At 43.3% G+C, this 15,222-nt stretch overlaps 1 protein-coding gene across 14 annotated transcripts in view; it reads right to left on the bottom strand.

The window, feature by feature from the left end:
• Positions 1 to 2,961: 2,961 nt before the first annotated feature.
• Positions 2,962 to 15,222, bottom strand: part of LOC135918168 (neuroligin-4, Y-linked-like) — a 694,509-nt gene continuing 682,248 nt past the window's right edge. For 13 of the 14 annotated variants that reach the window (XM_070532204.1, XM_070532198.1, XM_070532197.1 and 10 more), the window contains 2 exons: positions 9,546 to 9,748; positions 2,962 to 5,085 (listed from right to left, as the gene is read on the bottom strand). In XM_070532204.1, coding sequence (XP_070388305.1) covers positions 5,049 to 5,085; positions 9,546 to 9,748 — 240 coding nt within the window. In that variant the 3' untranslated portion in view covers positions 2,962 to 5,048. Of the gene's footprint in view, positions 5,086 to 9,541; positions 9,749 to 15,222 lie in introns of all 14 variants that reach the window. The other variant, XM_070532206.1, reaches the window with a different exon arrangement.

The following is a 15,222-nucleotide window of genomic DNA, read 5'->3' as shown; positions in this document are numbered from 1 at the left end:
TACTTACACTACATTGAAATGCAATGTGAATAATTGAAATGCGTTATTAAATATTTGACTGAAATTGGCTAGTTATGTTTATATTTAGAATTTTATGGCACACACTGCAATTTAGAAAGTGTAGCCGATGAGTTTGCAAGTTAGATCCACTTGGAATACATTCTGAGGATGTCAAGGGTTTCGAAATACGCCCTGTCAAAGCTGCGGTAAATGTTCCCTGCTGTACCGCTCACTTCTTAACCAAAACGCCATTGTATGCATTCGATCTCAAAAGTAACCTGAGCGTGGGTATCTTTTATTGGGCTCTTGGGGAGTGAACATCCCGACACTGCTGTCATCCTGATAATTCGTTCCAAGTGTGCGAGCCTGGCGAACGACGTACCTGCTGCAATTCGTAAGTTGCAAGACCTGCGGTTAAGCAATTAATTGACCTCAAAATATTAAAATGTTCTTAATTAGCCTATTGTGAATTTCGCTGTCTCACGACAGTTTTCTTCGAGTAATGATAGCTCAAGGATTACAACTGTGCCATCTACTACCAGACACGTTTAGAAATTCTGTACAGTCTAAAGAAAGAAAAGGAACACCCCGCACACTTCGCGCCGTTGTTACTACGTCATTTTGGCTTCCCCTCGCATCTTCCTCCACTGGGCCTTAGCGTTGGCCTTAAATAAAGTTTCCTCCTCCTCCTCCTCCACCTGGCGTAGCAGCAGCAGGCCGTATACTTTGCTTCCTCCAGCCTACCCAACCACCTTTCTTTCACTAAATTCCTCCCTATCGGCGAATCGTGCGGCAGCCCTGCCTTATGGCGAAACTGGGAGAGACTGACAAAAACGAATGTCACAAAGGTAGTACCACCTTGGCGATCCACTGGCAGTTGGCTATATGCTTTGGGAACGTACCTGTAGAGGCAAAAGCCCGCCACCATGCGCAGTGAAGTGACTTCTTGACGATTGTGCCAGCTGTGTAGAAAAATCACCCATACGCCACTTGTGTGCCTTCTCCTTTTCTTTATTCCGAACAACTTAAAAAATTACCTGTCACTAGATAGTATTACTCCACCCTTTTCTGTGCTTTCAAGAACGAGGTGCCAATTACCTACGTGTGAACTCGTGATGTTGAGGTAGGTAATTGAAAGGATCCGCGAATTACCCCTTTCAGTTATTCACTTTAGGGTGCTTGTTCCAAACGTTAAATTAAAGCCGAGCAGTTGTGAGCAATGAGTGCGCAGTAGAAATTGTCACATGTGGCATCATTTTCAAGACCTCGGTCCTTTATATGTGTGATAAAAATGCATTGGCATTCAAGCTGACATCTGCCCAAAACTTCGCGTTCAGGAGGATCCAAACAGCAACACCAATGCATCCTTGGCATATTTTAGGTACATTTTAGGTGCCTACAACTTGTCTTAAGTGTGGGCCATTATCCGTTGGATAATGGCCCACAAGTGTGACAATTCACTGTGCGGCAATATCTGCATAAAACAGCACTGCTGCATTTATGTGACGCCTCTTGCTATCTTTTTTTTTCTTTATGTACAGGTGCCAACAAAAGTGGTATACTCCACGCAGCGGGAGCCGGAGCAACGGCAAACTGCATCGCAACGCCATCTACAGGCAGCATCTGGGATCGAGACCACCAATGGGTGCCCTTTATTATCTGCAAGCATGTCGCTTGACTCGTGTCAATGTTTCGTGCTTCAGCTCACCAAAATGCCGAGCGACGCCGCTGCAGTAGCAATCTGCGTGAAGTATACCACTTTTGTCGGTGCCTGTACATATGCCTTGCCGCAAGCGCACCGAATAAAAAAAATATTTAAGAAATGGTGCTAGAACCTTCAATTCCGCTAACGAGTCGTAACTTGGTTATTGATTGGTTTCAGTTAGGAATTATAACCGGTATCATAAAGTAAAGGATTAAAAAGTTAATTAGTGAATAGTTTTTCAACTATCCACCTAGAGATTGCGATTTGTCGTGCAAGTAACGCCCATCTGTTAAAAAAAAATCCACCCGAGTGGCCGAATTGCACTAACCTTTCTGTACCATCAAATACTCTGTGACCCTAAAGATATATATATAAAAAGAACATGATATATACTTTGTTCCATACGAGAGAATACATTCCAAAGCTCTCGAATGTGTCATATGTCTGCAGTAGCAATCTGCGTGAAGTATACCACTTTTGTCGGCGCCTGTACATATGCCTTGCCGCAAGCGCACCGAATAAAAAAAAAATATTTAAGAAATGGTGCTAGAACCTTCAATTCCGCTAACGAGTCGTAACTTGGTTATTGATTGGTTACAGTTAGGAATTATAACCGGTATCATAAAGTAAAGGATTAAAAAGTTAATTAGTGAATAGTTTTTCAACTATCCACCTAGAGATTGCGATTTGTCGTGCAAGTAACGCCCATCTGTTAAAAGAAAATCCACCCGAGTAGGCCGAAATGCACTAACCTCTCTGTACAATTAAATACTCTGTGACACTAAAGATATATATATACATATATATATATATATATATATATATATATATATATATATATATATATATATATATATATATATATATATATATATATATATATATAAAAGAACACGGTATATACTTTCTTCCATACGAGAGAATACATTCCAAAGCTCTCGAATGTGTCATATATAATCAACAAAAGAAAATTACCTCTAATCTTTTCTTTTGTACAATAGTGATTACAGCTTATCGATTACACAATTCGTTCCCAGGGTTTGGCTGCTTTCGAAATAATTTATGATTCAATGATATTGTTATACCTAAAATTTATGCAGCTTTAAGGCATTATTCTACTCGGCCTTTCATTTCAAAACACAATCGAGTTGCTGGGCAGTTGTTACAGCGTGTCGATTCTTGACGCTTGAAGAAGCCGTCTTGATTTTTCTGTTTCCTCTGTCCAGCCATGACGATCATTGGTTCCACTCCCATGATGAAAAGCTTTATTATTTTGTACAGTTCGAAACACACCATACGTTTTTTCTATAGTACACATGAAAACAAGATGCGCGCCGAAGTAGATCATATCTGCTTTCTTGGAAACGCTCGTACTGGAAAAAAAAGAAGATGCGTTATTGATGACTTTCGGCACTCCATGCATCACCAACACAAAACATTGTAAGTTAATGCCGCATCAATCTTATTTTGGAGTCCAGTGTGTTATGTTTAATGTGCTTCATAAGTACAACTATCAGTTTCTATTTGGGGATTGATGAAGGCGAACTGAACAAACAGCACTCACGTGACCAGCATCATACACATACAAACATATTGAACTTCCATTTACTTAAGTATTACCAGTAAGTAACATAAAATTCCAACTCATAAGGCAGGATGGGTCGACAAATTAGGAGGCGACGCGATTACTCAGAGGAAAATTTCCCATCGGGAAGTTTTCAAAAAATAAAGAAATAAAAAAACAAGAACGCCGTCTTGAGACGAAATCTGCAAGATTGCTTTTATCAGAGGCTACTATAAAATTACGAAAATTCTTCAAACAAGTTACTTCGATAGACATATTTTGCATGGACGCACGAGCGTAAACGATCTTTAAAGATGCTATAAAAGAGGGCAACTGGCATATTCTACAGATTAACAATCTTAAGTATCCGACTGCGTTCTCGTACCACTTAAGTCACACGGCTTCCTCCACTTGAGTGCGCGCTCTGTTTTCAATACTCCATTTGCCTCCCTCTTCTCGCCAAAGTGACGGCGCAGAGGAAAAGTTAGATGCAGAAGTGCGTGAGATCTGTTCGTTTTCTTATTGTAGTACCTATCTCTCCACAACGTGTAGCTGAATCAGTTAACAACCTATTGTCCATCCGTGCACGTCGTTTTATTTATTTGAACATGGCCATCACAAGTCTCTCACACACTACACAAATCCGTGGTAGTGCCCGCAACCCCTGAGATAGCGCAGAGTCTTCAGCTCTGGAACGACAATGAAGAAAGAAAAGGAAAACGAAGATGGTGGAAGAAGGGCAGCCTATCTTTTTTTCTTCATCTCAAATTCACAATCCCTGAAGAGTTTGAAAGGGTGATCAGCAATGTTTTCCTCCTCACACAGGTTTCTGTAGATTCATGGGCTGTCAGGCCCACAGAGCAGGTTATGTGAGCGCTGGTATAAAAGCAACCATCATACTTTGCAGGAACGGCAGTAACGTCACCACCTAGGTGCAAGAAAAGAAAAAAATAAACAAAAAGCAATGTTAGCGGGCTTGTCATCCGGTCTCTTAGGGCCCCCTTCTGTCCATGGTTTCCGCAGCTTTTGTGCGACTGGCAGCCGCACAGGGAAGACAAAACGGAACGACAAACGAAAGGAGTTGCACGGTCCTGTCGGCAACTTGTACACAGGCCGCAAAAGCATCGTTCAGAAAGAGAAGGGGAAAAAAACGCACATCATCACCAAACAAAGCAGGAAACCGGTACAAGGAAGCGCTCGGCGGTAAAGCCGCATGCCCATCACAGCGGTTCATTAGCAGCCACCGTCTTCCGTCGTTGCTCTCGGAAGAACCACGTACCAGAGCACGCGCACTCTCACACAGCCCAACACGCACGGGTCCGCCGAGCCGAACAGGAAGAGCACACAGCACACTCCAGCGCGAGACATGGCGAATGGTAATCGCACACAAACACACGCACACGCACGCACACACGCAAAAGAAGTCTGATCGCCGCGACCCCAACAGTTAACGGTGTACTCGTAGTACGCAGTTTCGCGGCAGCGGTAGTCTTCGAGAGGGAGGAAGCATAGTGGGCAAAAAAAAAAATGCTCCCACCTTCACCGTCGCACTTTTCTCGGAGAGTTCTTTTGTTTCCTCGAAAGCGACAGAATAAAGTATGGATGGGGCGTGAGTCCTGTTCCGCGGCTCAGTGCCTTCTCACGCCGGCAGCGCGGGAAAGCCAAGAGGGAGTGTTCGGCCGAGTCAGTCGGTTATTGTTTCTCTAGGGCCCCTGGTGCCCAGTGCAACTCCTCGCCGCAGTCCGCGCCCGGAAGGCCACCGCGCCACCACTACCGATGCTAGACCGTCGTCTCTTCCCTCCGGTCCCGGAAACCACTGGTAATGGGATGGAAGAAAAAGAAAAGCGATCAAGAAGAGCGATAAGGGAGTGGAAGTTGCAGAAGTGCACAATATCAGACCTTTGTGTACCTCCTCCTTGTTGTTCAAGCGCGCCGTCTTCAGCCATTCAACGCCAGTGTCAATGAGGGGTTGCGGCAGCAACCAACCATAAATGACACAAACTCTTTATTCGACAGCTTCTAATTGAATATCAGACAAATACACAACCTTATTGTCATCGGCAATTCATATTAAATGAACAGTCAGAGGAAAAGTGCTTTTCTTTTCAATCGCTGAGTAAAGGTGTGGTACATTCACGCATGAAGGACAAACGCGAGCATCGACCGCTTCAGTAACTACGCCTCCACATGCATTTTCAATGTGGCAGCGACAAATTTATGGTTGGTTCTTTTCTCTGAGCCTCCCCCCCTCCCCCCCACACCATGCCCACCGCTATGCTGTGCATTGCAGCTGTGACGTCTCCCGCTCAGATACATTGGCAATGCTGCGTAATTGCGTATTTGCGCTTCATGGTGGTAAGAAAGAGAAAACAAGGGTAGGAAAGACAGGAAGGTCAACCAGAACAGCATCTGGTTTGCTACTCCACACCGGGGGGCGGGGGGGGGGGGAGAAGGGGAATAGAAAAAGGAAGAAAGGGAGAGGGTAAGTACTGAGTACGTGTGGGAGGGACACCATACACAATGACACTGTAAACGATCTCTTAAGCCCGTGCACTTCAAGTACTGCGCTAGCGCACGAATCGTTTTTCGAGCCAGTGACGGGTGTGGCCACGGTCCGAGTATCTTTTCACGGTGGTAAATAAAGAAATACACTTGCATATAACGCACATCGCGAAAGATAGCAGGTTTATCTGAGTGCGAGTGATGACTACTGCAAGTTAACACCAAAGAAGGGTGAGAATATGCGGTAGTATCGTCTAGTATCATCTCCGCCGCGGCGAAAGCACCCTTCGACGAAACTGTTGCTACAACGATCGATGCTCACGCTTCAACCTTCGAAGCGGCCATTACCATCCCTTAATAGCCAGAAAGTTGATACTTGGAGACGTTTAACGTCTCAAAGTAATCATCATGTTATAGGCGGCACCATAGTGGAATGATGCATTGCAATATTTACTATCCGGGGCTTTTTAGTGCGCAAGGCTTATTCGGGGAACGAGCGTATTTCTCTTTTTTTTTTCTTGTGTTATTCCCTGATCTAAATCTAGCCGCATGAGGACATTCGCCGCGCAAGCAACGCATTCAAACTACGATGAAGTGGTCTTATTGTACCTTATCAATACATTCATCAATATGAACACTACAGGCAAAAGAAAACAGCCCAGTTTCAAGTGTGATAACAAAGACGATTTATGGGAAAGAGGTTTCCAAAGTGTCATACTCGCTATTTTGTTAAGTATACCATAAGACACGACAGTGTGTTAACTTACCAGAAAAAAGTTTATTGTGAGCTAGGCGCCTTGCCGCGAGGACACAGTTTCATTTCGTCACCATCGAACTGTTTTCCTCACCAGGATACAGCTACATACAGCAGGATTGGCTGCTGGAGGCACAAAATTAGTTCTGTTGTGACGACAAGGTCCAGAACAATACTTGGCAACCTTGCGTTGGTGCACACAATATTTGCTTAATTCACTAGAGATGTTGTTTGCCCGCAAAAAAATGCGCCTTCTATTATAGATAATATACGTACGATTTTCGCTACAATTATGACGTGGCCAATCTCAGCATTCCTCATCTTTCTTTACAAGTACTTAGCTCATGGTGGCCATCATTCGTAATAGCAAGAGTTGCTCCGACAATGACAGCAAACTGTGTTTCTCTGCCTGCTCACGTAGTAACCTTCCCAAGAACGTATAATGCTTGACACAAAACTCTTTATTATTTCATCTAACTGTGCACCATGTCCTCTTTCTGGCCGTCAGATATGAAAGCTTGGAATGCTAAAAGTTTTTTGGCACATCTACTCTGTTTCTCATGTAGAATAACAAATTTTAACCTCTGCAGAACAATATATATGAAACTGACATGCTAGTGAAACGCACGAATTGATTCGTTCAATATATATTCAGCTGCATTCTGCGTAAACATAAAACAGGTGTCTTTCGCACATCAATCCGGAGAGGGGCATGGGTGTTTCTGAGCTGTCGCAATGAATGACGCAATTTTGTTAACCATGTCATTTAGAAACGTATTTTCTGTGTCTGAGCACCTCACACGTCCTTCAACACCAGAAAGTGTTTAAAAATTAAGGCACTACTCATTTACTCCTACCTAATAATGTTTCGTAACCACGCAACATCGTAAAGACATAAACGGCAAGTTCTGAACCATTGTGAAAACAAAGTATATGATGCGCACTGCACGTGAAAAATTCAAAGGAATACTCGCAGCTTCTCGTCTAAATTACACTCCAAAAGATAGCACCACCTGAGATTTATAAAACGAGCGCATCTATAGTTTTTCCTTCTTCTGCTGCCCAAAGAACACTGCGTCCGCATCAGGCAACGCTACAAGTCGATCGGAGAGGTGCGAAGGGAAAAGGGAAAATAATGGGTGCGTGTGCCTTTCATCGCTGCTAAATTACAGAGGCATGCAGTCTGTAAGAAAAGGCGTTCATTGATCACCTGGGCATAACGTACCGAAGCGGTTGCATTAATAACTAACATAACGAGAACGGAGAAATGCGGAACGAAGTAAGAAGAAAACCAAGCGAGAAACAAAGGGCGTCGTTCCTCGCCAAGCCACCTTCGCGCACTTGCTTTCGCTGCTGTCGGTGCCCATGGGCGGCCCTGTGTAGATTTCTCAGGCGCGCACGCCTATCGATCGCCGGCCGCGTCCTCTCACGTCCCTCTCGCCGATGCTGCTGCTCCCGCCGTGTGTGCCTCTGGCGGCGTTCAGAATTCCAGTGTTCGGTGGAATGAGCGCAACCATGTGAAACTGCTACTGACGGAATGAGTCGTCGAGACGGCGCACGTGCGAAACGATGCTTTAAGCAGCAACGCGTGCTTTGGTGAAATTATAGGTGCTGATGTCAGGTGAATAGAGGGGGGATCAGCAGGTAGAGGCAGGAAGAGGAAAAAGGCGCTTCAGTTTTTCGAAAAACACAATGCGACGAGAGGGGGACAAGTGTGCGACTTGCTCTGTCGTGCCGGATTTGTAAGAGAACGTTTGTCCATCGAATCATTTGTTTTGCTCTTTCGAGCACACGACTAGTGGGAACGTACCTGATAAATATTAGGGGGCATGCCAAGAATATGACTAAGAGAAACAACTTATCACAAGTGCCTCGACTGTGTTTCAACAGCTTGACTTGCAGCGATGGTAACAGCTACTATCAATGCTAGGTTTCTATATGCAAGCCTTGATGTTACGAACGAAAAGGTGGGTCGGAAACTAGATCAGCCCTAACGGCAGGTAGGATACTTCCTCTATAAAATTCTCCCAATAAAGCTTTTATCTCTTCACACTGTAAAGCGCCCGAATTGACATGCAAAGGAAATAGATGTTCGTTTTACTGGCTGGTAAATGTAACCAAGCTCTGACAACTCTCATATTTTTATGAGGTATGCGATATGTGACATCTAAGTACTAGTTTAACAGTAAGTCCGTAAACAATTAAATGCAGAGGTAAACATCTCATATAAGCGTGAAAGTGGCCCTCTGCGGAAAACTTAGCAAAAGAAAAGTTTCTAAGTAACAATACCTCCACACTCACAACTGTAAGTCAACATCACCGGTTCTTTTAGGGACACAATTATTTCAGCTGTTAGAGAGGGCAAAAAGTACTTTGAGGACGCAGATAAACGCGGTGGCTGTAACTGCTGCCTACGACACTGTGCGTACTGGTAAAGAGAACGCTTATCAGAAATTTTATCATATCTTTCCCAGGATGGTACACTCGATGGTATGTGAAAACTTTTTATCTGCGAGTGAGCTATAATAGCATGATGGTTCGTAAGCTTTAGGCAGCCAGTTGACTAGACTAGACCATCCCAGCTTGTGGATGTATCAAGAAAAATAAAGCCTTTGTGAAACCTGCCAGACCTCTACGAATTTGACCTGAATATATCTCTTCTAGCAAAACAGTAAATGTCGCTGAAGGAGTTCAAATATTCGAGACATGCGAGCCATTTCGTTTGACTGCTTCAAAGCAATCTTATTTTAAAAGCCACTCCGCATGACAAGCATTCTATTGAAAAACTTTAGCAAACACTGGAGCAATCTTCGGGAGTCTGCATTCAGAATGGCAAGGTTCTATCGACAGGAATGGTCTTACAAAATCTGAACGACGCGAGATCCGACAAATGCTTCATCTTTCTTCTTTTCTTCAAGAAATAGTCTGAGACACACATAGTGAATGAAGTGTTTAGGAGGAAGGGCAGGCGAGAATGGCGAAGGAAGGTGATGGAATGGAAGGTGCGTCTACGTACTCACACGCACAGCTCCTGAGTGTTGTGGCCCGTGACCTGCTGTGTCTGTTGCTGCTGCTGCTGTTGCTGCTGCTGCTGATGCTGGTGATGCCTCATAAGCGTGGCGTGCGCACCAGGTGAGAGAACCCGCGCGGATGCCGACAACGGGAGCAAGGGCTGGGCTTCCGGATGGTCCGACGGGAGGAGGCTGTTCGGCTTCGGAGGCACCTGCGCCAGCAGTGCCCACCGATGCTACGTTATAAATACGTAGAAAAGCCTATATGGGAGATGAAAAGTCCACTTGTTGGCTTTACCAGTCTCGTAAGCTTTGGTGCATATAGTACAGTCACTAAGTCTCCTAAGCTCATCCCAAACCAATTTGCAGCACTTTCATTGTTTCTTTTCCTGTCGCAGTATACTGAGTGTCATAAAATGGAAATGCCGAGTATGCATGATTCTTTATGCAAAACTGATCGCCGAACACCAATAAAATTTCTCAAAGAGGTAGGATTTCACATCAAGTTCATTTTGTCACCAGGCTAGCGGGCTTTATCCCACCCATCGTAAATCCGTAGTGGCTTTCACCTGTAGTTGTGTCACCCGAACTTTTTTTATTCCGCTGCGAGAGAACGATGCCGCCGTCTGTCATGGCATGATCATGGCGGCGGTGAAAGCACGGTGGTCACTGCAGCACTAACAGATGGCGCCACCATTCTATTGTAGTATAAATGACGGGCTTTTAATGGCATCGCCACAGGCGGCACGGACTTCGTATTTATTGTAGACCGAAATGGGGGGGAGGGGGGTGAAGGGGGCAAGTAATGCTCACAAACGCATTAATGATCTCTACTACGTGCAAACTGATACGTATATGCGAAATTTGAACTCGGACAATGCACCGGTCTTAGAGAAAGACTCTTGTAGACCTGGTGCGCCTCTTTAAGCAACACTAAGTGTGTATAAAGGGCCATCAAAGCCTAACTATCCGTAAATTTATTAAAATGTTAAGGTACCTACGCAAATACTGCATCTGCACTTTCTTTATGTGCTTTGACAGACACAATTTTTTTGAAAAGATTAAGTCAGTAAATACTTGTCATAAAATTCCTAAATACCGTTTTAGGTATCGTGAGTAGATTTATGTTTATTTAAAAACACTTAAAACAATAATTTTCGAGGACAACTCCGCTGAGTTTATATTTTCAGAGGACGTTCACTTAGAGATATTTGAAATAAAAGTTAACACTTAGTACGCTAATTTCTGATTGAGAGGTGGCAGCTCGACACTGATAGAACTCTCCTATCCCTCCACATTATTCAGCTGATGGCAAAGGAAAAGGGTAACTTAGTTTTGTTCCCTCAGCCGAAAACAGGAGCGCAGCTTTTATCAACTCTACGCGGCTTCTAGAGCAGCCTCCTACGACTTCGACTGACACCCTAGGATATAGTGTGGTTTCTTATGAAGAATAAGCTACGACACATTGAGGTATCTTCCGTATTTTGTCTTCTGCCTGTGAATGCAAAATTAGCGCACTGAGTTTGTCAAATTTATAGATGAATATCTCAGCAAAATGTGGTGTGGAAGTATCAAACAAAACGGAGTATTTCACAAATACGATTGTCTGCAGTACTTTAATATAAATTATACCCTAATAGTGTAAGTAAGCAAGGCAAATAGTATTTGTTTGGAAATTACGCATTCGTTTACTCGACTTGCTGGAAAAAATTATCTCCCCAGGTGCATGAACCACCTGTGCACGCAATATTTGCGCAGCCGCTATAGGCTTCTGATTATATTTACCCAGGCGTTGTGTGAATAGATTTATTAGATTTAAACGAAGCTGTAACTGGCATTTGTGAGGAACACTATCTTTGTTTCGCGAACATTTGCAAGTGTAGAGCACATGACTAAGATGGGCATAATTTTACTGACAAACGCTCCTGTTCACATGAAGTTGTGGTGCTCAAACATGCACATTCCATGCATGGTGGTGAATGAATTACGACAATAGAATATAGAATGGCAACGACAGTATGACAAATACGGCATCATGATGATAGAATAATGACTATGAAATGCAGCAAGCAAGCATGTACGTATGTTTAGGTGTCACAGATGAAGACGCAGTATGTTTTTTAAGACGGTAAGACGGTAAGACGGTCTATGTTCTCTTCTTTATGGCTAAAATAATTAAGCTGACAGATGCCTTATGTCGCTTCTGTGCTGCATAAGAACAGCCATAACGTACGTGAACGTTCTACACGTGAACTTGCGTTTCATTCCGTGACGTCTGACTCCGTGATGCATATGATATTGCCGAAACGCCTCAATAATTCAGCATTCTGAAGCTCAATTGTTAACTCTGCGATAAAGCAGAGGAGGGATACCCCTAAAGTACATGAGAGCAATAACATCCATATGGAGACCTTTTTATGTGTAGCTTCTGTTCTCGGCAAGAATTTGCAGCACTTTATGCGCTCTTGCGCAAAAGTGTTTAAACCCTAAACATGTGCTGTGGCAGCAGAGAGCCAATGAATGTATGCTAGAAAACACTTGTTCTCTTTTGCTCCGCCCATAACAGCAGCCTTTCTAGCCTAGTGTATTTATTTTTTTAAGTGCTTTCATTGTGTCTCGCATACCAAACAGTGGATGGTGTTCGTTGGGTGCGCTTTCCAATGTTACCTGCAGCTGACATGTAGTCTAGAATTATCCACACTGGTGTCCCCGCTAATAATGCAAGTGTAATCTCTCTTTTTTGTGGGTGGGGGGGGGGGCGGTATCTTGCCGTTTAAGTGGGCCATTGCGGTGATAGTGCAGTTCAAAATTATGTGCCACATGGGTGACTGGGTATGTTCCACTGGGTTTTGGTTTGCTTTCAATGTTATATCTCGCCCTTACAAATATTCTGTCTTACTTGTAATACATACAAACCTTACAATAAATTAACTCTCTACAAACATTCGCCACACAACATTTACGTTATTCATACAATCGTATAGAATTACGTAACGTAGACATTACGTGTTATAATAAATTACAATACGTAGACCTGCACTTTGTTAAGTGCGGCAGCTTTTTTCTGTTCTTCATGTGAAAAATGTTCGCTGGAATACGAGTCATGGGTTAGTAATGGCCTAGCCAGACCCAGTGTTGATTTCTCCGTCGTCTAAATCCAACCTAAAGCTTCCATTGTCACACATTAGTTCAACCTAAGTACATCGGATATACATTGTGCCACTAAAACGCGCACGGGCACACATTGTTGTAAGTTGTGCCGAATTTGTACAATAAACTCATTAGCCTTCCGCAATCCTGCAAAGCACCGACCGCATCACATTCGGTTATATCGAGAAGTCACACACAATATGCATCATGTATGTTTTCCTGTAAAGCGTGCACTGCCACACGCAAACTTTAACTGTGGAGAAGTATGTTGTACGTGCAAGTGAAAGCGTTCGAGGGTGAGCCATCAATGGCGGCTCACCCAATTGGCGCGCAAGGGAGGAAATCGGGGAGATAGCGCACCGTCTTCCGTCGCGCGCAAGGAAACGGGGAGGGGAGAAGGCGTAGAGGGGGGAGGAGGGTTACTCCAGCTGCGGCTGCGTGTGGCACGGCGGCCCGGGCCCAATCTTGATAGCGATCTGCGATGAGTACAGGATCTAGGTACACCCAGGGATAATAGCTTCGTGTGGGAACCTTTTCTTCCTGCTTAGTTCGCATTGAAGCGAGAGGCAGCATGAAGCTCCATTGGCTCGCTGCTGCTGCCGCGCTTCCTCACTCCAGAGTTTTGACAGCGAATGTGCGCGGTCATCGAGTGTGATGCGTTCATGTTTGCTTGAGCGCAAGTCACGTCATGCATGTTAATTTAGTTAGTAAGCGAATGTTTAGAAGTTTATATGACCACGAAAACTAATATCCTTACATCGTATACTAGTACACTAATTTCTTACGTCGTATACAAGTACACTAATCTGGTATCGTGATCGGTGCTTCGTCTTCCGGGAAAGACTACAACTTTTTTTTTATTTCGGACACATTGTTTTAAGAAGAATTTATAAAAAATTTAATTGTGGGATTTTACGTGCCAAAATTACAATCTCAATATGAGGCACGCCGTAGTCGGGGCCTTCGAACGTTTGGACCACCCGGGTTCTTTAACTTACACCTAAATCTAAGCACACGGATGTTACCGCAATTCACCCCCATCGAAATGCAGTAGCCGTGGCCGGGACTCGCTCCCGAGACCATGTGCTTAGCAGCCCAAAATCGCAGCTACTAAGCTTGCAAAATTTACGTAAATTACACAACTACAGGTGAATTACCTTCCCAGGCTGCCATCATTTCCAAGAATGAACAATACGATCTACTGAATAATTAAGCTAGTTATATTATTTAGATTTAAATAAAAAAACTACACATTGCTTGTATTATAAAGTTGCAGATAATTGTCATAAAGCTCTATTTCCGCATTGCATCATGGTCAAGATGGCCATGTACACCGAAATAATTGGCGTCAGATTATTCCTTCAATTCAGTTGATTACTCATGCAGAACCGCGAAGCTTGGCTCGCGTTGAATACCTTATTGCACTCGCGGCTGCGTAGTAAAGTAATTTGAATAAATAATTTGATGCCTGTAACTTTTGCCTACGTGGGCATTTTTATATGTAGGGGTGCCGAACTAGACATTTATGATGACTCTCTTCAAGTTCACGATATAAACTTGTGCCTTAAGATTTACAACTTGAAAAGTTTAAAAGGTAATCAGTTTATTTATCTAATATATTGTTTTGATTTCCGTCTTGCAAATGCTGTCCACCTTGGCAAATAATTATTGTTTAGAGACGTTATTTGAGTAAATTGGGTAGGCTCTTTCTTTAAGTGTTTGCATTAAAAACAACATATACAGGGTGTCCCAGCTAAATTTAGCCAGTGTTATAAAATACAAGTGTATGCAGATTCCACGCAGCTGGACAGAACAATGGTAATGTTGTTTGCTTTTGGCTGGAGATAAACTATTTTTTAAATTCCACCTGAATATATAATTAGCCCTAAATAATTAATTAACTTTCCGAATATTATAATTAGACGAAAAGTGTTCACAAGAAAATTGCTGAGCGACATGAAATACTACCGATACTGCTTTCTGCTGCTCAATACGCGCTACATAAATGTGTTTTTCCGAACGTGAAAGCAGCCCGCGAATACACGCAAAATTCCTCGAGCGGCCAGTCGCGCGGCAATTTTTAGTGTATTTGTGGGCTTCTTTTACGCTCGGAAAACACTTTTATGTAGCACGTGTTGAGCAACGTAAAGCTGTATCGCAAGGTTTTCATGTCACTCTAAAATTTTCTAATTATATTATTTGAGAATTTGAATAATTAGGGCTTGTTATTTGATTAGGTGGAATGAAATTGTAGTTTGAGTATCTGCGAGCAACGGCAAACAACATTAGCTTTGTTCTGTCTTGCTACATGGCATTTGCATATTTTTAAGCTCTGGCTCGAGTTGGCTGGGACAGCCTGTATAATACTATATACTATGATGACTGATTCTATGCATTGATGCACAATGTTATACGACATCAACATCGTCTAATATAGTATCTTAGTCGCGTGACTAGGCAAAGGTCCTTTATATTCATTAGAGGTATCATTTTCGACAAAGTACAAAGGATGACAATCTGGTGCCACTGCGGAAGC

Source organism: Dermacentor albipictus, chromosome 1 (genome assembly GCF_038994185.2).
Source record: "Dermacentor albipictus isolate Rhodes 1998 colony chromosome 1, USDA_Dalb.pri_finalv2, whole genome shotgun sequence".
NCBI classification, from domain to species: Eukaryota; Metazoa; Arthropoda; class Arachnida; order Ixodida; family Ixodidae; genus Dermacentor; species Dermacentor albipictus.
This window is presented reverse-complemented; position numbering and strand designations above follow the sequence as displayed.